Source organism: Molothrus aeneus, chromosome 5 (assembly GCF_037042795.1).
Source record: "Molothrus aeneus isolate 106 chromosome 5, BPBGC_Maene_1.0, whole genome shotgun sequence".
In the NCBI taxonomy this organism is placed as follows: domain Eukaryota; kingdom Metazoa; phylum Chordata; class Aves; order Passeriformes; family Icteridae; genus Molothrus; species Molothrus aeneus.
Genome location: NC_089650.1, coordinates 60934553 through 60957656, shown reverse-complemented (window position 1 = coordinate 60957656; position 23104 = coordinate 60934553). Strand labels below are relative to the sequence as shown.

Here is a 23104-nt window from a genome sequence, read left to right as displayed (position 1 = left end):
CAAAACCCTAATTAGATCATACATAAGGTGTGACTGGGAAAATCTTGTATGAGAATATTCCAGTTTCTTTGAGAAAAAATAAACAGGTGATTGTTTAATTTGACATTAAACAGAGAAAAATGCTAATTAAAAATTATTAGTCTTTAGCCAGGTTTATAATTCTGGTATTTGAGGATTACCATATAAAAATAGTTAAATATGAAAAAGTCTGAAAAAAAATCTACATTAACTGTACTTGTATTGTTAAAATGCGAAATTGAAGTTATTGAATTGCAAATTATCTAATATATTAATGACTGAAGCTTGAAAACATTTCATCAAGCAGAAATTAAGCCTCAAATCCCTACTTTTACTTCACATTCCAACCAAAAAAAAAACCCCAAACCAACAACTTTTTGGAAAAAAAAACTTTATTAAAGAATCAAAAATTTTGGAGATTCCTTTAAACCTTGGTACAAGTAACCAAGGTTTGAACTGTTCAAAACAGTAACTGTTTGAACTGTTTCTAATTTAAAAAATAATAATTTTTTGCCTGAAATATTGCTTAAAAATTGGGAAGATTTGTTATAGGGTTTTTTTCTCAAACAGCTTACAGTGTTTGAGCCAAAACTCATTGGGGTCTATGTTATTTCTCCTTGATTGTCATGGAATCATTCAGATACAAAATACACATAGAACACTTTCTATTAAATCTTTAAAAGTCCATAAGGCCTTCAAGATGATACAGGTAATTTGATGATAAAGAACAGTCATCCTGCAGTAATGCTTGTACTAGAGTGGTTCCTTAGTCTTCAGAAGAGTAAAGGATTTTCTGTTGGCTTGATTTGTTTTTCTTTCCTTTTCATAAATTCATTGCTAAGAGATCAGTAAGGACAGAGTAGAGACACAGTGATAGACATCTACTAAAAGAAACTCAAATTAAAGACACAGGGAAAATATTTGCAATCTTTTTGCATGCTCATGTGCTAACTTTCCCTTCCAAAGCAGCTCACATCAGGAGGAAGCATGTCTGGAACAGCCTTTAAAGACACCCAGAGAAGCAGCATTAGCTTTGGAACTGGCCACAAGCTCTGTTCCATGAGGGTTCAACTTTTCAGAGGCAATTCCTCTTTCTGAGCACTTCTCATCAGAGCCAGAAGACTGCAAGCAGCTGCTGTATTGCACAGCAGCACTCAGGTTGCTTCAGCCCAGGCCTGTGAACTTGTGTACTGCTCATGTGCAGTCAGACTGCATTGCAAAATGCACAATGAATATGGGACAGGCCTGTGTTGGAAGGTTAGGCTGCACAAGGTAAAAAAGAGCAGGAAGGAGAGAAAACAGCATTAGCATGATCTGTTTAGAGGAAATGAAAGGTAAAAACAAAGGAAAGCAGTGTGGTGAAAAACAAGCTCCCATGTTCATAATTTATATTCATGATATATGTTCAATAACAGAATCTATTTTCATGGGCAAGATGAGTGCCATTTACCTGCCCATGTGCAATGACAGGGCTGTTTGCAGGTGCTGACCAGTCACCCCAATGAACAGAGGGTTTCATTATTTCCTAATTACTAGATAATGTGCTGAACAGCACCCCATGAAATTAACCTTTAAGATGACAGTAAAAGGAAATGAGTCATTCCAGGCAACGCTCATCATGGTGTGAGCTCTACACTTGCTAAATGAGTTCTGTCATAGTGTGGGTGAAGTGGAATCAATCCATATAATTCATACATTTGCTGCTCATACAGACAGCTTTGGAGCTGCTAAGTAGAAATAAGCATTGACTTATGTCTAACTAAAGCAAAGTTATGTATTACATTAACTGATTATACTTTTCAGATGGGTCTGAAATCACTGAATAGAAAGAACTGAGAGTTCCTGAGTGTGTGAAAGAGAGGATAAAATGAATCAAAATTCTAGGAAAGTACTTTCATGACTGGTGCAAATGGGGAGGTAGAAACAGTTTTAATCTTAGACAGTACTAAAGAAAAAAAGATAAATCTTTCATCATCTTATTCACAGACCACTGTAGTATTCTTAGAAGTATCAGCCTATCTCAGTGATAGTAATATGTCTGCAATTCACACAGTAGAAGCTGACTGATTAGTTACAAAACAGGGGCTTTCTTCTGATTCAATAGCTGTAGAGAACATGAGACAAGAAAAACACTTCCCACTGTTCTGGAACGAGTGAAGATCCAAAGAAGGAACTGAAAATACCTTCAAGCATGACAGTGATCCTTGTTGAATATGATGCAGGCAGACTGGCAGATATGACAAAAACAGCTTTACTGCAGATGAGCATGAAGCACACACTGCTCTATCTGGATGAATACCCTTCAATGGTGCACATGGATGGGCTGCAATGCTGCCTCAGAGGCTCTGTCTCTGAATGGAGACTGGCTAGGAGAGCACCTGACAGCTACAGCAGATAAACACTTCTCTGTTGCCTACACCTTTCATAGATATGGAAAAATTTGGTGCCACCTAATGGACAGCCCCCAGCTCCCAAATTCTGAATGTGTTTTACAGGAATTCTTTTGCAAGGCATCTAAAAAAGGATCTCCCTATGCTTGTTAATGCTTCACATGCAGAATTTCTCATTCAGCATCCTTAATCACATATCTTCAGATGAAATATGCATTTTTTATAGGTGAAGACTTAATAAGCCACATGGGTAATACAAAGATTTCTGTATTTGCTGGCTTTAAATTTATGAACTGGGGTCATCTCACAGCTTCCTCAATTGCAGCAATATAGCAACACATAAAACTAAATTACTGCACCTAAGTGTTCTGATCTGTTTATTGGTGAAATTAAACTAGCTATTCTGCCAGTCACATAAATTATTCTACACCATCCTTAAGCAAGTTTACTGCTACAGCTGCATGGACATTGCCATCTCTTTCAGTAGAAATCATGACTACGTCAACAAAATATTTAGCCCAAGGGGTTTATATCAGCATGTGTACACTTGCAGAGTATATTAGCAAAAATGAGTTAGACTATGGACTCTTACAATGACTGCCATAAAGAGTAATACTGCAAATAATTGTTATTCCTGAAAAAGCTGTTAGGGATAACCTATTTGCATGTCATGTTCTTCAGGAAGCAAAACAGGTAAGAAAACATAAGAGTATATCTCTTGTATCAGATAAGCCACCATATAAGATACAATAAATTTAACATATTTATCCGTGATGTCTGAATAGATGTATTATGTTTATATGTGTTGCAAGATGCAATATCTCCTCTTGCTTGTTTGAGCCTGCCCTCCCAGTAGCATCATCCCCAGCTGGAATGTGAGCATTAGTGTTAGAACTACAATTTGAACATCATGCTTTGTGCTCAGCTGTCACTGAATTCAGTGGTACAAGTAAAGTCATAGTCAGTTTGATGAAATCCAATTTGTAAAACTACATGCTTTGAAGAGATCCATCTCTTAATGAAACCAATTTTCCATCTGCAATTTACATTTATGGATTTTCAGGATGCATTATGGGTTTGGTTATTCTCATTTGCATGTGAAGAGAGATACAGTAGAATTAGAAGTGTTCCTGAAGGCCTCCAAGCAAAGCACAAAGAAGGAAAAAGATTGGAAATTTTATTTCTATTGCTTCAATTCACTGAAATGAACAGAGGAAAAGGGATTGGACTTTTATTATTTTCTTTAAAACCTATTGTATATATATCAAGGTCGGTTTGGATGGGACTTTGAGCAACCTGGCCTAGTGGAAGGTGTCCCTGCCCATGGCAGGGGGTTGGGAACAATGTTATCTTAATGGTCTCTTCCAACCCAAAGCATTCTATGATACTATCATTCAATAATTCAATAGAGTATTTATTTTCATCTATTAAAAAAATCAGATTAATCTGTTCTGTTACTTTAAGAGAAAGTAATTATTAGTTGTGGTGAAGATAAAGAAATGCCTTTGAAATGGGATGAGTTCATAGGCACTTTAGCAATTCTTTGGATACTTTTCACCAAAGAAAAATTGCTTAAAGACTTTCATCTCTAAAGGATACAATATCATTTGTGACTTACTCTTTTATTGTATTCAGTGTGTTTGGGGGATTTGCAGTTCCAATTGGCTTTTTTTTTTTTTACTTCTTGCATTTATTTTTGTCTTATTTTTACCTATTGTTGCATTACTGATTCCCAATATTTCATATATGCAATTGTTCAGCTTTGAGTGGAGGCTCCTTTTACTTAAATTTTCTGTAAAATAAAGAAAATATGTAATTTTTGTTCTGTAAATTACAGCAGCTAGTTTTCCTCCTTTTGCTTGGGAAAGAATATTTAATGGCTTGACATGAAAAAAGCAGAAATGGTTGTTTTACTATTGTACACAATAATCTCAGTATTTGATGCCTGGGAAAAAGACTTAGACATATTTGATAGCTTTGGTGAAATGACAGAAGTCTTAAAAGATTAAGAAGTGAAGTGATCAAATTTCTTTGTCCTTGTTGACCCATAATATATATTCAAGCTTGAGTCTACAGATGAAATGTCAGTTTAACATTTATGTTTGGCAGTTTAAAAAATAATGTTCAATATCTTACGTGGGCATATATTTGAAGGAGAATAAGCTGCTGCAATACCTAGTAAAGTTAATGTGAGGATGCCATGCTGGGAATTTGGTAATAGTTCAGTGTTTAAATGTAGTTTTGATATGTAATTAAAACAAGTTTGAAGAAATAAGGCCAGTTTGTCTTAGGGCTAGTTTGTAGTTGCTAAGTGGAGACTATGAAAGCATCAAAGTAGATAGGCTTATTGCAATTGCTGTTACAGGACAAGGGGTTGCCTGTTTGGGCAGCAGTTTCTGGTTGCTGTGCAGAAGCAGGAGCAGCAGGTCGAGTGCCTGCACCACACCATTGTCACAGAGCACTCAGGCTGGGGACACATCTTTCCAGCATCTTTCCATCACCCGGTTCCACATCAAGCCCAACTCTCATCTTTTTGACCCATCTCAAAACCATAAACCACATCTCCTAGGCAGTTTTATTCCTTAGGAGTTTTGATGCTGTTGCTTCAGCAGAAAAGCTCCTATGTGCCTTCAGGAGGTTTGAAAGTGAGCCCTGAGCCACCAGCCCTGCCCTCCTTTGGGTGGTCATCAGCTGCAAGCAGGGCCTTGCAGGGCATTCCTGTGTTTGCTGTCATGTTTGGGGTAACAGAGACTTCTCCCACAAGGAAACTGCTTTCCTTGGAGCTGCACAAATTTAATTTCTACAACTGTAGCTATCAGTCAAGGAATGTGGTATCATAAGTTTGTTTTGCTTGTCTTCCAGGCGCTTACACGGTGAATTCAGTACATTAATTGTTATCATAAGAAACACATAAATACACAGGGACTGGCTGGTAAGAGATCATTTGTTTTAGTGTAGATAATGAGAAGAAATAGCAGCTGCTGCTAATCAGTATGCGTGTGAGGATTCATAGAAGTTGATTAGGTATATAGCTGCCAGATAATCACCATCCAATCTTGCATGTACAGAATAGCTTCAGTAATTGTGCATTCAAATTTCTTTTAAAGAACCTTACAGAGAATGGCAAAACTATGGGTGTAATCCTGCATCATTTATTTGCAATGCTCTTTTGTCATGCATGAATTCAACATTTATTAAATAACCTATTTATTAGAATAATGCTACTTCTTTGATCAAGTACTGCAGATCAAATTTGTATAAAGAGATATTAATTAAAAAAATCAGCTGGCAGCAACAAGTATGTTGAAGATGTGTAAACACCAACAGAATTACATTCTAAGGTATTGAGAAGAATATTAACTATTTTACATTATTTAATTTGAAATTTAATTTAACTATTTTATATTATTATTTTTAAGACAATTTTAGTAGCATAGCACGGACCATTCTGAGATGTATGACAGTCATTGCGGGGGCTCACTTTCCTTTCTCTAATTCCTGTTGCAGTTCTGTAAAAGTGGTTTTACCCTGGTAGGCAGCTACACTCTGTGCAGCCTTTCTCTCACTCCTCTGCAGTGAGGTGGAAAGAAATCTCTCTATCACATCAAAACCAGTACAGCCATTTGAACCGCACTCTTAAATATGAACATGCACAAGTTTTCATGACTAGATTGATTAGATCTCTCTGATTCTACTCATAAAAGCTACTCACAAACCACATTTAACCAAATCAGATTTTTTTTTTTGATTCTTAGTTCCTAACTCAGACTGTGCAAGACATGGCTTGATCTTCCAGGAAAGGCTGCTTTGGGATCTCCAATCTTGGTTGAGCTGAGTAGCCTCAGCATCATGAGGGAACTTCTTTGCTCTGAGCACAGCACCAAAATCAGGCTATCATTAGTGTTGCTAATCAGATGTTCCTAAAAATGAGCTTTGTGCCTACATTTATCACTAAACTCTGAAGAACAAGTAATTATTGAGAACTGAAATCCTGCAGTTTTTCAACTTCCTGTTAAAATGACAGTTAGTTCTAACATGTAATCATTAGTGTCTCTCATTTTTCTAGTACATATGGAACCTCTACTCCTTAGGGTTGAATAAGCCTAACAGGTATCACTAAATTCCTTTATGAATGAGTTATAGGGATACAAAATTTGGAGAGTTAATACCCAGCCCTTACTACTTGACAAGTACCATCTCCTACAACTCTATTGTTAGTAAGATTTCTGATGCTCTTAGCTTTACTAATAACACTTGTCACTTGGACATCTCAAAGTTAATGTACAGTAATATTATCTTTTCACTGTGCCTTTTAACACATAAAGAAACTAAAGAGACTAATTGGTGTGTTTGTGCTGCTCACCTGGCTGGTTGTAGCAGAAGCAGAACTAACAGCTCAGTCTCTGATGGTGCCCCATTAATTCCCTTCACCTGAGGTTCACTATCTTTCAGTTCCTCCTTCTCATTGATAAGGTACAGCTGTCAGTTTGCTAAACTGAGGAAAAAAGTCCTTTTCATTTTCTAGGACAGATTTATCACCTAAAATGACAAAGGAGGGAATCAATACACATATTTTTAGGTGTCTGAAAAGTAAATATCTTACCTCACCTTGTATTATGGGCTCTTTTTCTAACCATAAGTGGAAGAAGGGATGTGATTCATCTCATTCCAAAAAGATGTCAGCTGAGATGAGCCATCCTAAGAGGAACCTGCTTCTCTTCATTCATTAACTACTCAAAATTCCTAGACAGCTACTGAGGCAAGACACAGTGGCTGTGTGGGCTAAAAAAGGCTACTGAGGCCTTTTTACAGCCAAAAATTGGTACATTGACTCTAATCCCAAAAGAAGGTAAAACCAAAGCAGCTGTATGCATGTGTGCATGGCAGTTGTTCCCTGCAGACACACACAATGCTTTCCATGCTCTTTTCTTTATTGTTCTAAATCTCTTCAAAAGTAGATGAAGAATAAAAATAACCAGATAATTTTATGCATTTTCACATGTGGTTCACTTTTGGCCCATTGAAACCAGCCAATTATCAAACACTTGTTTTCAGCATACTTTTTACAGCTATGGATATGAATGCATCAGGAAGTTGTACAAACGTACATTTAACTACTATAAGAGAAACATAGAACATGTTCATTTAAATAAAGTCATTCCAACCATGGAAAAATTTAGCTCAACTTGATTTAGAACACAAACAAGTTGATTCAGAGGTAAAATCATGGATTTACTTTATCTTGTATTATGCAGAGCATAAGTTCCAAAAAAACTTTTCTTGAAAGGAGACTTATATGCATTATATGAAAAATACATACAGGAGATGAGAACTGCATAGCACTGGCCAGAAATTTGTATTCACTTTCCTCAGCTTTCAGGTTGCATGAGTCTTACAAATGAGATAATAGTGTGTAAATTCTACTTTATATTTGAATAATCACATAATGTCAGAACTGTAAAATTACTCCCGGGGAACAGAGGATGATTATTGACAGAGTGACTCTTATTAAAACATATCAAGTAAGGATCTCACTCAATGCCATGTGACAGACTGGCATTTTAAGGTCTTCAGCCATTCTCATTAAGGCTTGACTTTTTGCTTAAACAGTGGTGTTTGCTCACTGTGAGTCACAAAAATTTTCTGTTCTTGTTTCTTTATGACCTTAGGTAGCATTGGCATGCAATGCATAACCATGGCCTTTGCTCATTCCTAGCAGGCTTTCAGTATTTAAATTATCCTAATTATTCCATTACTTTCTCAATTGGCCTCTGTAATCCCTTAGTGGTGACACTGCTGGAGACCAGCCAGGAATTCACCAAGCAAGGGTTAGACCCCCCTGATCTGTGTGAGGACAGCCTCTTCAGGAAGCCCCAAGAGACTCAGCATGCTGAGGGGGTCCTCATTTAAGAGCAACTTTTCTTTGGCATTAGTTCTTTCTCTGTTGTACTTTTCAAATATAGCCGTTCTGTCCCAAGCACCAGGATGTGTCTATGCAATTGCTATGTCCAGAGAGCAAGGGATGCCAACTGCTGAGCCTGTTTCTCACCCTCTGGGATCATAAATTGACAACTGTGTGATGGTCTCAGAGATGTGCCTTTTGCACACTTTCAGAAGCTGGTGGTTATCTTTTGTTTCTCTGCCTCATACCCCTGCAAGACACTGGAAATTGTTGCTGGGTTACTCTGTCCTTTTTTTCTTATCTCAGGGTCTTCACCCTGTTCTTTATCTTCCTGCCAGTCTTTTTTAAAGTCTCAGGCTGCACTTTGATTTAGACAATGCTTTGCTCAATATGGTTCTGCCTTGTCTTTTTTTAAGCTACTTTTCCTTACCTGAGCAAAATGTCCTATGAAACTGCATTTTAATGAGTTAGGATCCTGATGACATGCTAACCTATGTGCCACAAATCACTCTTTTCTTCCAGCAAAATTCTTCTGGGAGCTCTACATACATAAATTCCCCCTCATATTTCATTCATAGAATCACAGAATATAATCACAGAATATCCTGAGCTGGAAGGGGCCCAGGGGATCATTGAGTCCAATGCCTGCCCCTGCACAGGCAGGGGAGTCCAAAGCATCACAATGTGGCATTCATATTTTCTGGAAAAATCCCTTTGCCCAGGATTTTTCTCCTGGGAAGCTGAGAAGCCTCAGAGAAAAAGGAAAACAATCATGATCTGATTTGATTCTCCTGTGTTTTGCTCCCCCTCTGTTTTGCTCCTTTGGAATGTGTTTGGAGATTGTTTACCAACAGTTGTTTCATTGGTTTTCTGTGAGTTATTTTGACTTATTGGCCAATCAATGCCAAGCTGTGTCGGGACTCTGAAAGGAGTCACTAGTTTTCATTATTATCTTTTTAGCTCTCTGTGAGTATCCTTTCTGTATTCTTTAGTATAGTTTAGTGTAGCATTATTTTATATACTAAGGTATCATAAAATAATAAATTAGCCTTCTGAAGACCTGGAGTCAGGTTCATCATTCCCTCCAACATTGGGGCACCCCACAAATACAATATCACACCATGTGCCGAGAGCCTTGTCCAAGTGCTCCTGGCAATCTTGGTGCTGTGATCACTTCCATGAGAAGCCTGTTCCTTTTCCTAATACCCAGCCTAACTCCCCTGCCAGAGCTTCATGCCATTCACTGGAGTCCAGCACCTGCCCCTCCACTTCCCCTTTGAGGAAGATGTAGACCATGATTGGAGCTCCCCTCAGTCACCTCTTCTGCAGGCAGAACAAACCAAGTGACCTCAGACCTCCCAAAACCATTGCAAAAACTTTGAGAGAGGTCTCATGACGGCAATAGAAGGGTGTTTTATATAGACTTTGTTTGACATGTTTGCCGTCATAATTTAAATTCTTAGGCAGAATAGAAACTAACTAAAAACAGAGTGATTCTTTAGACATACACTGTAACTTCCACAAGAACTGTTTGTTTGCATCTCATGGCATGTGATTTTTGCCCCTCCAAAGGAAAATGCCAAGCCCAAATATCTCTCAATTGACAGATGTAACTGAAAGAAGACTAACAGAACTGCATTTGTGTAAAGAAGAATAAATTATTCCTCAGAAAGAGAAACTGAAAAAACCTCACTGAATTTGGAATTCACAAATATGAATATATAATGCAGGCAGGGATATACTAGTCTGAATTCATATCTGGCATTAAACTCCCAGGAAAATAATGGTTTTAGCTATTCACCATTCATGAAACAGACAGCAAAGAGAAATTCCTGCAGCCTCATTGTTAACTATCTTTAGGTGAATCTTACGGTGAGCTGGAATTAACAGACTTTTTCATTCTACCATATATTATTATATAATTTTTAAAAATCTGAATTAATAGTAAACTGCTTTTAAAAGAGGAGATTTTTTTGAGCACAGCCTAATAATGAAATGTTTAAGACTCTCAAGTCAATTACAATATTTTGTAAAATGCTCATTTCTTTGGCAAAATCATTATAGTCTCTTATATGACATTACTGAAAATGAAGTAAATACACTCTGCTCTACAGCTTCAGTGAACACTGTGAAGGCAGAGGGAGTGGGCTGGAGACAGAGACCAGCCCTCACCTGATGTTCATGTGGCAACAGAGAGAGCTCATTCCTCCAGCCCCTCTTTAAAAAGGGAGTTTGCCTGGGTAACTCATTGATCTTTGACACCACCCAGCTCCCTGACCAGGGAGATGTCAGCAGCTTACGATGGAATGTAACTGGTTAAGGTTCCTGTCTGTCAACCCAGGGGCTGGTTGGGTTTCTTATTTATAGCCATATTAAATGCCCAGTACAAGCCAGCTTGTGCTGTGATATAATGTGACAAACAACATGCTGCAAAAGCCACTCGTTTTTTCTAAAACACTGAATAATTACAATGCACCACAACATTTTGTTCAGTGTGGTATAACTGATCATCTGTCTGCAACTCTAATGTAAACTGATCTTTGAGGCTATAGTAATGGTGAAAGCGCTATAAACATATCATTTGTATCATACTTGTTTTCATAAACAGTAACTCTAAGCTTCATTTAACTCTCCAGAACTTGAATTAGGTCACACAAGTACAAGCAGATCATCATGTGTTGCTCTAGCATAGTTCAGACTGAAGGGTGATCTGTACTTGGCATTTTTTGGCAGCTATACACCCCACCACTGATTTCAGATTTAGAGACACATGGACTCATGTGCCAGCATGTGTCTAAATCTGAAGTCAGTGTTGGGGTGTATAGCTGCCAAAAATGCCAAGTACCCCTCAAATACAAGTACCCCTCATTAGCTCTGACCATACTTTTATAAATATCATTTTTTAGTAGTGTAGCAGCCATAAGGCATAGGAGGGTCCCTTATATAATTTGTACTCGATGAACAACATATCCATTTTTAAGAATCATGAGTGTTGCCTATATAATAATTATTGTAATAAGTGGAAAATATTCAGCTTGAAAGGGAATGACAAATGGAAGAAGTTAAGGTGCCAACAGAAAATAATGAGTTTTGGTGTGATTCATTCAGTTTGGGGAAATACACATTGACTTCCATCAATCTAATTTGAACCATCAAAAAGGTTTAGAAATAAAAGAAAAATAACTGGAGAGCATAGACTATAAAGTAATTTAGTGTTGAGTATTAGACTGCAGGTTTATATTGTTTCTCGTTATTCTGAGTGCACATTTAACTTTTATAGCACTTTCTGGGATTTCAAACTAATGTTTCTGAATTTTAATTCTTACTTGATATAGAAAGATGCTAATATTCACTGATTTTTATTTTACTGATTGAAGTTGCTAATCTATAGAGTCCAATTTCATTTTCCTTCATGAGCATTAGATCAGTGAAAAATGCAATTCAAAGTGACATGTTTATTATGTATAAGCATAAACAATACAGACTATGAAGAAGCAGAGAATGAACCCCAGCAATCTGTGGGTATAACTATGGTGCAACCAAAATCAGAGGCTGTATTCCAAGATTTTAATATTTAGATATTTTTAAATTCCAGTAGGACAGCAGCTCTGAGACTTTAAATGAATGGAAAACTAATAGGTTTTCTACACAAGTAGAGTTGGAAATAATTACAAACTCTTAGTGACACAGCAAACAGCAGTTTTTCCACTTCTTGGGTGCCTTGGGTACACTGAATAAGGGAAGCTGCAGTATAATAGTGCATTAAAAGTGACTGAGATTAGCTTTATAATAGTGTACATTATGTTACAAAGGGGAACAAAATTCAAGAGATGTTCCGTGGTTCAGTTTAATATTTCTGTATTTGAATCAACTATGTCAAGACTTGTCCTTAGAGTAATCAAATCCTTGGATGATTTTCAGATTCCTTTCAATTTCAACTGTAATCATGCTGCTAGCTTATGTCTGAAAGATGAGTCTGAAGAGGAGAGCAAATATTAGAAATCATGTAATATGAGTGAAAACTGAGAAAAATATTGTGCCTTCCAGCTGACAGAAACTGTAATACAGAGACCTATTCTATCTGCATATTTTGTAATTTGTTTTGTGCTATTTTATCAATTGGAATGTTATATCTACAACCACATTCAGTTAAACAGTACAGATTTATCACCCGGATGATGGAATGAAAGATATATTTATTGAGAGTGTGGGAGCTGATATTGCTAAAATTAAGCTGTTGCTCACCCAGTAAAATAATAATAAAAGAAAGAAAAATGCTAGAAGCAATAATATATTTGATTATCAGGGCTAGTACTTCCTCAGTCAGCAGAGTTTCGTTGGAGCAATGCAGGTTTTCTCATCTTCCTAATTTTTTTGATTTCTGCCCTACTACACTGATGACCTGAAGCATACAAACTTTTTGAAATGTGGCTATCATGTCCTGACTGCCCAAGACCAGTGATAGAATGTGTTTGGTTTTAGGAATTTGTTTTTTTAATCACAAGTTGCCTGTGACTTCTCAATACTTTTTTTCTCTTTCTGTTAATTAGACTTGCATATATGTATAGCAGTTACATGCTGAGAAAAAAGAAATCAGCTTCTCACCTACATTTCTTTTTTAGACCCAAGGGCTATCAGTCTGATCAGCTCAGATGTTTAAGTTGCTTGATTTTAAACACTCATGGATCCACAAGGTACACAATAAAAAGAAAATAGCCCTATTGACAGTCTAAATTGATCTCTGTGTTAGCTGAGGCTGTTGAAATTCAATTTCCTTTCAGTTTGTTGCTTTGTTCATGCGTGTGTGGCCCTTCTGAGCAGTGAGTGACTGCAGTGCTGTTGCACACACTGTTGAAACTCTCACCAGTGGAAATCAGACTTGGTTTCCAAATCCTGGCACTGCAGTTGTAAGCTCTCCCTGCCAGTCTTTTAAATTAAAGTGAGTTGTTAATAGTAGCTCATAGTGTTTTGTTGAAAAAGCTTTTTTGTTTTGGTAATATAAGGATGTTAGCTGCTCTCTAAAATATCTCTTTCAACCTTTGTTCTTGTTCCTTGCCACTACATGGAAATGGGGGTTTTGCTTGTCTTAATCATGAGGTTCATAATGTCATACATTACATCCTGTGCCATGATAGCATTATGAGGACACACATTAAAAAAAAAATACAAAAATAACTTCAGTTCCTTCCTTTCTAGAAGCCTAAAGACCAAACTCATGCTGTTATATTTGTATGACTGAAAATCAGGGGGAAATGAATTTGTTCATAATTACTGTTGCTTTATTCCAGAGGAACTGAGTTTAAAATCAGATCTGCTTTGACAAGCAAAAGCAAGATCATGTTTTTGAATGATGGCTGGTAAATGAAAGGGGCTAAATTTTAGGAAAAGTCAAATCCATTTTGACATTAGGCAGCTGGCTTTACTGCCTTCTGAGCATTACTTTTTAGTTGTTCTGCGTGGTTTGTTTTTCTGTAAACATCTACTAACAAAAAGATAAATTCTGGCTGACAACAGTTATGAGCAATTCTGATATTTCAACTCCTAATTCATGGAATACGGTGGAAAATTTTGGAATACAAATGTGTATATTTATTTCTCATATTCTTTCATTGTCAAATAATTTAGTCTGATTTATTCCATGAAAATTTTTCATTATATTTTATTTAGCAGCATGCTTTTATATGAGTTTATCTCCACATTTCACTTCATTATTTTTCCCATTTGTTATATGCAACAGCACAGGACTTTGAGATTAAAATATGACCCAGGTGAAGACTTGGTTTTATCTGTGTAAGTGGTAGCAAGCTAAGTGTTTGTGGTTTTCTTTGCTGTGTGGGTGATGTGGTTTTCAGATGTTTTGCAATGCATTGCTTTTAGTCGACTATTAATAATTCATTATCTTGTCCCATTAAGCAATTTTTTTCCCACTAGAGCCAGAGGCTGGGATTTTGACACTTGTAAATCTGTTTGGAGTTCTTATGACTAATTAATTCAAAATTTGAACCTAGTTCTCAGGACCTCAGCTGTAAGTCCCAGATATGAATTTAGGGTTTGCTTTGTGTAAACATTTCACCTTAACCAAAAAAATTCTCATCTTATCAGAATATACCTCACATGATTTATAGGGGGATTGACTCTGCAAATGCTGAGTAAAATACTGTGCAGATACTCTGCAAAAGCTTCCTTGTACAGATACATTAAACCATATTGAGTCTCCTGACTCAGTCCTGGGACACTTGGAAGACACAGCAGATCAGATCCTTATTCAGTATTTTTCAGCCTGATTAATATAGTTCTGTTTGTATCTTCCACAATGAAGTACATTCATCTGTTTTGTCCATTTTTTATGAGAAAAGGTACAGAAGAAAAATTTAAACCTGAATACTGCCAGGCTGATGTTTGAAATGTGGAGGCACATGTTTTTCATTAAAATAGGTTATTCCAAGCCCTTCACTTTTTTGTATTTTTGTAAATGACAAGGAAAAGAAAATATATTTGAATTATCTAATCACATTCACAAATTATTTCATTTTTAAGCTCAGCTTCTTAGCAGCAATTTGTCACTGTAGGAAACAGTTATCTTCCAAGACCATGGCTGGCCAGGAAATGTCTGGTATAGAGTGTTTTGGTTTCTTGCCATGCAGGTAGGTGTGCATGGTTTTGATATTGGAAACATTTTTCAATATCATGCAACCCAGACTATGGAGGGTGCATGCATACTTTGAAACAGAGAGAATTAATCTCCTGTCTTGTTTCAGCAGGTAAGTTGTAGCTGAAGGGACAATAACATTCAACAATCTAATCTGTGTGAAGTGAAATGCTAATGTCTCATGCCATTTGAACAACATTCACTGAATGTCACATCAAATTGTCTTGTCAAAGCAAGGCAAGAAGGATCTAACTGATGCCTTTGTCAAAATCTGAGCCCTTGACCTCTTGCTGTTTTGTCTTCTTAGGAATGCAGGTGCTGGAGTGGAATGGCATCCCCTTGACTGGGAAAACTTATGAAGAGGTTCAGAGCATTATTATTCAGCAGAGTGGGGAAGCAGAAATATGTGTAAGACTGTGAGTTTTTCCCCATCTTTCTGTTTCCATTTCTTTTTGGCTTTTCATGGCTTTTGTTTCTTTTAAACTTTTTTAATTTTAATTTACAGTTGTTAAGGTGGAACCTTTGTTAGCACAAAACATCAATGGAATAATAAGCAAGAATTCACTGTGACTGTGGGAGATCCTTTTATTCTGTTTTTCTCTTAAAGTCAGAAGGAGAGATAAACTGAATCAGATGCTAGTAATTATGCTTTTATAAACAATGATAATTCCATTGTCAGGCCACAATCTCCTCTCATGACAAACATGCAGTTCACTGAATTTACTGATGTTAGAAAAAGAAGGTAATATAGTAATACCTGGACTTCTAGTGAAATCTGCATCCTTTAGATAAAAGCCATTTAAGCATCATGAGAAATGCATACACTTGCATTAAATCCATTAAAGATTTCACCTTAAAATAAGTTTTTCCTCTCAGCTCTTTAACAGCATTGCAAATATATATCAGCTAAGGAGGGACCATGCTTGGGAGCTGCTTTCTGTCATGAACCACTATTCATTTACCTACTTAATACAATAATGAGGGTATGAGGAAAGAGTTTCTTTTGTCTCAGGCTTCCACTTGCTTTCTTTAGGGACCTGAACATGCTCTCGGACTCTGAGAATCCCCAGCACCTGGAGCTGCATGAGCCAGTAAGGGCAGGTGAGAGACAAGAAGTTGCTTTGATGTTGTAGGGCTGGATGGCAGCTGAAAATTGGATGTGATATAAGCTAGTATGTTAGTATTGCAAGATCTGATGTTACATCCCAAATATTTCCATGGGTAGAAAGGCAACCATGCCTTATATAAAAAGGCAAGACAAGGGGATTCAGTGCACCCGCAACAAGTTTGCAGACAACCCTAACTAGGGCAGGAGTGTTGATCTGCTGAAGGGTAGGAAGGCCCTGCAGAGGAATCTGGGAAGGCTGGATTGAAGAGCCAAGGCCAATTGCATGAGATTCATCAAGACAAAATGTCAGGTCCTGTACCTGGGTCACAACAACCCCAGGCAGCCCTACAGGCTGGGGGCAGAGGGGCTGGAAAGCTGCCCAGAGGAAAAGTACCTGTGGGTGCTGGATACTGTGAGGTTTACATGTGATACGTTGTTGTCCTTTTTCCTTCTTTTGCCCCTAAAGTTTACTTTGCCCTGGGTTTGCACCTGAGTCAGTACCTGGCCAAGGAGTTGCTGGTGTCCCCAGGACCTCATCTGCCATCCTGTGTCCAAACCTTCTGCTGCCAACCCAGGCCTCTGCTCCTGTAAACTGCATTATTAATCTGGAGTCATAAATACTTCAGTCTGCTCAGTGCAATTACAGCTGTGCCTTTCTATAGCAAAATGATGAAGAGTGGGCACTATACAAGGTGAAGTGTAACTCAGACAAATTTAGGTTATAGTCATCTGGTCATTAGACAGTTGCAGCCAGAGAGGCTAAAACAGAGCTCCCAGCAAACTGCAGCAAGTCCAGATAACACACAGGTTCTAAGGCCTATGTTCATAGAACTGTAGAATTGTCAGTGTTGAAAAAACTCAATGAAAATACCTGTTAGCTTAATACAAGGTTTGTGCCTGTTATAAGTGACAAAAACCCAGTACTTACTGGATGCAGGGATGCAGTAGCAAGTATTCAGTTTTGTCATGTGAGTTCTGTGATGGCAGTGCTTTTGGGGGGATTTCCTGCTGTTCAGTCAATACCAAACTGCAGGCTTCAGTCATTATATCAGTTATATCTAAGTTAACTTTGAATCAACACTTACACTTACTAGTAATGCAGCCCCTCAGCAAGCTCAGGGCAGATTAAGATTGCTTCACTCACCCTTCTGTGGGTCTGCTCTGGGTTCTGTGGTTTTGTGGCTGCTCTTTTATCAACCAGAACCTAAATTACCTGGATTGAATTCTCCATTTTCTAACCATGGAAAATTTTCTAGCTATTAATATATTTACTATCAAGCTACCTTTAGTTAAAAATTGATGTTATTGATAGTAATTGAAAGCAAAGACTAACTATGACAGAGCTTTGAAGCAGAGCTACCCACATTTAAAAAAAAAAAAACACCAAAAAGCATTGAAAGACACTGAAATCAGTTTTGGAAAGGACAAAAACTAGAATAAACCAGCTTTTTTATTAATGAAGAAAACTCAAAATGGACGGAACAGAAATAAAAGAAAATTTTTCCATTCTTGCAGGCATGTTTCCTCCTAGTCTGGCAATCTTATAGCGGTTTCTAAGTTGGAACAACTCTGTAGAGTTATTGCCATTACCTCTGAGGTTTGGCAGACTGTTTGTGCTTTAGAAAGGAGCAATCTCCATTTTCTCTGAGAGAAAAATGAATTAGCCAAGCAGGCAGGAGAAAGCTGAAGTTTTGTTTTAAACCTCTCCTACTTCTGAGAACCTGGGACACAAGCTGTGCCTAGCATCCTTTTAACTCTATTCAGTCTAGCAGATATGAAACTTACTTGACTTCATTTCTGTGTTAAATAGAAATTGCTGTCTCCAAAGGGTAAATTCCTCCCACTCATTCCTGGTCATCAGGCAGGGCAATCAGACTCCTACTACAGATGCCTCACAAAGGTGTGAGTAATGTAGGAAAGATGAATCAGGGCTTTCAGCCTTCATTTGTTTACATTTTTTCTTCTGTGAATAATTTGTGGTAGTAAAGTTTTGAGGCTTTTTTCTCTACATTTTTGTGTAAATTATCTCAGGAGCAGTTCTGTTCAATATCCAGTTGATTTTGAAAAAGTTTAAATGAGATTTAAACCTTTTACAAGAAAGTTCAGATACTTAGTGAAAATTGGACCAGTTTCAAACAATGAGTGATAGCACAGGCCAGTCTTTAAAACTGTAATTTGCTCCAGTTTGATTCAAAATTATCAGCAAGGCTTGTTTTTCTTCACCTAGAAGTACCTCCTCAGAAAGCTTCTTAGGTAAAGAGCACTAGTAAGTAGCACTAGCACACAAAGATTGGAATTGGGATGTTGATGCTGTGGGAGAGATGTTGATTTTCCATAGGATGCCTTTTGATTCTTCAAAGTATACAGGCAGATGACATGAAAACTTGTAAGGATTGTTTTGCTGTCCCTGTACCATGACAAGATGTCTCTGGATGTGCTGGCTGTTATCAATACAAAGCTCTCTTGCTTTAATCCAGTAGATAAAGCAAAGTCCCCAGGGGTTGATCCCAAGCAGCTGGCTGCAGAGCTCCAAAAGGTTTCTCTACAGCAGTCGCCTCTGGTTGCTACTTCAGGAGTGGAAAAGGGATCTCATGTCCACTCTGGAACCACTTCTGCCACCTCCAGTGCTGTTCCCAGCCCTGGTCAGCCTGGTTCTCCCTCAGTGAGCAAAAAGCGGCACAGCAGCAAGGTAAGAAATCTACAAGTTGTGGAGCAGGGACATTTTGATGACAGGAAGAAACTGCCTCTTTACCTCCTTTAGTGTAGCAAGAAATCCCAGCACATCTTGGGAAACTCATTTCCTGGATAACAGTGATATCACTGCTAAGATATTGAATCTGGACATATAGAAAGATTACATGATTTATCCAAGAGATTTGTCCCTCTCTTAAAAAAAAAAAACAAAAAAACAAAACAACTTAATATCATTGTTTTTAAACAAAATAACTGCCCTTTACAGCCTTTGTTGCTCTTGCTTTTTAAGTGCATCCTACATGGGGGTGAGGTACTTTGTCCACTAAAGAAACTGATATTGCTGGGACTATAATTTTTCCTCTCTGTACTAAACTGCTGCTCAAAGTGCCACAAGCTATGAATAATCATAGCAATATTGATGTCATAGCAATGTCTCTGAAAGCCAGGGAAAGATTGAAAACAAAATTTACCATTTAAAGGTGTTTTGTCATTAGCTAATTCCTGTGAACTTGCCAAGCATAATTTCTCATTTTCTTTGTCACATCCTTTCCATTCCTCAGCTGAAGTTCTTGTGCATCTGCGCACCTAAAAAGGGAAGAGTGGGAATTTAGTAGCATTTTTTCACAGTTAAAACTGAAAACTAGATCATAAAGTCATCTGTCACATTTTTGCATTTTGTGTCAAAAAAGTCAAGACCTGAAATGAAACTCAGTTCTTTGAAGACTGAATTTGCTTAAGCAATTTGCAAGACTGCTGATGGCTATCCTGACTATCCAGCTTCTGACACACTTACAAATCTTCACATTGCAAAGTGCTTTCAATATTTTTACTCTGCACCTTTATTCATTTTTGGGACTGTCAGGTTCCTACTGCATTATAGTTATGGTTTTAGTTTTGTGCTGTTGAAACTATGTCTGTGATTTGGACAGATGTGTTAGGTACTGCACAAACCAGAACCAGCAAATGGTATCTGCTCATTTCAGACAGTTCTTTGATATGCCAACATAACTTTCATGTGAGAGGAAACACAAAAATAAAAATCTTTTTCATCCAGCAATTCAGTACAAACTAGGAAGATATTTATTGATCAGTTTGGTTTGGATAGTAATTCTGTCTTGCCACATTGCCCATAGACTTTCTACAAACTAATTCAGGTGTGTGATGCAGAAGTTAAATCCATATGCCAATATTTACTGGATCTAACTTCAGGGATGTGGCAGAATTGCCCAATCCTTAGGTCAATAGTTAGATTCACTACAGAATACTCTGGACATTGTATGCATTTACATATGAGCTTGTTTGCCATGTTCATGGTTTTTGCAACTGAGAATAATAAGTTTCTGAAGTACAGTTCCCACTGTTCCTGGGTGAAACTTGCCATCACACTGCAGGCACTGCATGCAGAGAGCAGGGCTCTTAATGCACATGCCACCATCTACACTGAAATGTGGATGTCACATTTGGTGGGATGAATCACACTCCTAAATTTACAGTGTATGGAGATCAATGAGCCCTTGCTGTGCAGTATATCCTGGAGATGTGCCCCATTCTGTCTGCTTGAGGAGACTGGGTTCCCAGCTTTGGCACTGTAGCAGGTCACCTAAAGTTAGATGCATAAATTTAATTTCCTGCTTCACAGAGGATTTAGGATTCTTTTATGAAAATTCAGCTCTAGGCTTATAAAGATGAAACAAAAATTTGTTAGAACTAATGCCTTTATGTAGGAGATGCAAAAGTCAGAACTAGTCAGGTAAATATCTGAAACATTCTTTGCTTATTTGTGAAAATCATGTTGAGAGGGATTTCTTTCATAACAAGCATAGCTCTTGTTGACTTGTATAGTTTCTGTTCATTGACTTCAGGCCAAGTTTCTAATGGTGTTGAGCTCTGTTAGAAGAAAAAGCTCATCCTTTCTGGAACTGCTCTTGCCTTGGGCTGACAGCATTTCTGGCAGGCTGCAGCCCTGCCAAAGTATCATGACAGACTAAATATCCAAACTGCCTACCTCTTGTTTTTGCGACTGTTTTCATTTTTAGCAAGTACTTTTAAAAGGATGTTTGTATAGAATATACACTCTAGAAATGTTGTTGTAGTCTCTGCCATATTCTGCAGTGCCAATTTTCTCATATTTATTGTTACTACAGAAGGTGATAGTGCCTAATGCATCAAAGCCTTGCATTAACCAGTTTCACTTCCTGGTCATCACTGAGCACGTGTGATGGCCTTACAAAGCACCATATTTTACACAGGGTGTGTGAGTGCAAGTAGGAGTATCAACAGCAATTAGACAGAAATTGATTAGCCATCACAGGAGAGATTTAACCCTTGGAAGCCTTGAGCTGACAATATCTTGTGAAGACCTGTTTCTTTTGTTGTGTAAATGCATTATCATTGTATGGTGAAGATTGCATCCATGATATAAATGACCAATAGAAACATTTAATATGAAGAATGGAGTGGTTTTTTTTTCCCTGAATCCTCAGATCCTTTAGTCACTCTGAAAGTCAACTGTGAAATACTTTTCCTCTTTGCAAATTAATCCTCACTGAGGCCATGATAAAGGAAAATACTCTTTGGCATCTCTGCCTCTCAGTATGGATCCAGCTTCAAAGCTGGCCCTGCTCTGAGCTGGGGGTTAGACCAGATGGCCTTGAGAGGTATCTTTCAGCCTAAATTATTCATGTTTCTTTAAAATATATGGGTAATTTTTCATTATCAGTTTTAGATCTGCTGACATCAGAGAAAACAGAATATTTTATGGATTGAATCATGGTCTTGTAAATAATACAGTGATTCAACAATGATATAGAAACATAAGATTGCACATTTATTTATACAGAGTCCACTTTACAAACTACAGCTTAACACCTTCAGAAGTCTCAATACAAATTCATCATGCTCCTTTCTTTCTCTATGAACTCCTCCTACATTATCCATACTCATACAATCCATATTACATGACATTTGGAGTGAACACACTCATTATTCTCGCTATTCCAACTCATGAAAAATGAGAGCATTTAGACTATCTGGCAGTGATTTTGTAGCCACAGCACAGCTAGCTCCATGTTATTTTTGGTGGTGTCAGTATTGTCAGTGCTAGTACAGCCTGAGGTCAAAACTATTAAGTATAATAAAATCCCTTTGTAGAGGTAAAGTATGAGAAATACAAGCCATTTATGGCCTACTTTGAAAGATTGCATGATCCTCAGGTAGCTCCCTGTCTTTGGCAAAATCAGTGAAATTAACTCTCTGAATAGTCTTGTCAAGGACCTAACAAGTTTTAGGAGTGTTTTGCTGTCAATCTAAAATTTCATTTAAGATTCAGAACATTTTATAGACTACTGATAACTTATTTTAGCTGCTGGATGAATCAAACTTCTTTAAAAGATTTGTAAGGTACTAAGAGAAGCTGATTATAAGATTTTTCATGAGAATTATGTTTTGGATGCAAATGCATTTACAGACAAATCAAGTTTGATTTAGTTTTGAGTTTTTTGTTTTGGTTTGGTTTGGTTTTGTTTGTTTGTTTGTTTTTCTGGTAAAGCTTGTGCATAAGGCAACAAGACAGTGAATATACCCTTACAAGAGGCAGACTTGGGCTGGTTTTCTCCTGTGTTTTCATTGTGATTGTGTTTAGCTGGGATTTTTCTGGTTAGTTCTGATCTCTAGATCTGACTGATTGAGATGTTTCTTCAACACAAACCTGAAAAGGGCAGTGCATCACCTTATCTTCATGCTGTGGTGCAGGAAACGTGGGCACTTCATTGGCCTATTTTAAAGCAGTTGATGTCCAACACCTTAAAAGAGCCTTGAAGGGTTTTCTTGGAGTGTCTGGCAGCACAAAAGAGGCAGGTGGTTTTTACTCTTCTAGAAAAGAGATAGAAATACAAATTACATGGAATAATGTCAGGCAGCTGCTCACATCTGGAGGAATAGGAAATGACAGCTTCCAGACCAGTCTCCTGAGAACAGTAGGTTTGTCCTTGTTTGCACCATTTGTTTTCTGCTGCATCAACCAAGGAAGCAGATGTGGAGAGAATACAAACATATTCAAATCCTACTGCTAAAACAGAGCTTTCTTGCTTGACTGATGGCTTACAGATTAGAGGTTGGTCCAGAGTGGCTCAAGGCCACCAGCATTTAACAGAACAGCAAATTTTTGTGAGTTCAGAATTCTAATGAAGCGGTGATATTATTTTCCACAAACAAACAGGAGGGAAAAAATGGCAGAGAGAAACATTAAGGATTCTATTGCTTTTTGTCAAAAACTTAGACAAATGTAATGATAAAGGAGAGAGGAAAGCAAGGACAGAAAATTTAAATTTCATGTCACAGAAAGT

At 37.5% G+C, this 23104-nt stretch overlaps 1 protein-coding gene across 7 annotated transcripts in view; it reads left to right on the top strand.

Moving 5' to 3' along the window:
• Window positions 1-23104, top strand: part of PCLO (piccolo presynaptic cytomatrix protein) — a 323520-nt gene that overhangs the window by 222160 nt on the left and 78256 nt on the right. For 4 of the 7 annotated variants that reach the window (XM_066550946.1, XM_066550943.1, XM_066550942.1 and 1 more), the window contains exons 11-13: window positions 15267-15375; window positions 15993-16060; window positions 18545-18756. In XM_066550946.1, the coding sequence (XP_066407043.1) occupies window positions 15267-15375; window positions 15993-16060; window positions 18545-18756 (389 nt within the window). Of the gene's footprint in view, window positions 1-15266; window positions 15376-15992; window positions 16061-18544; window positions 18757-23104 lie in introns of those variants that run through there. The other 3 variants (XM_066550944.1, XM_066550949.1, XM_066550948.1) reach the window with 3 other exon arrangements.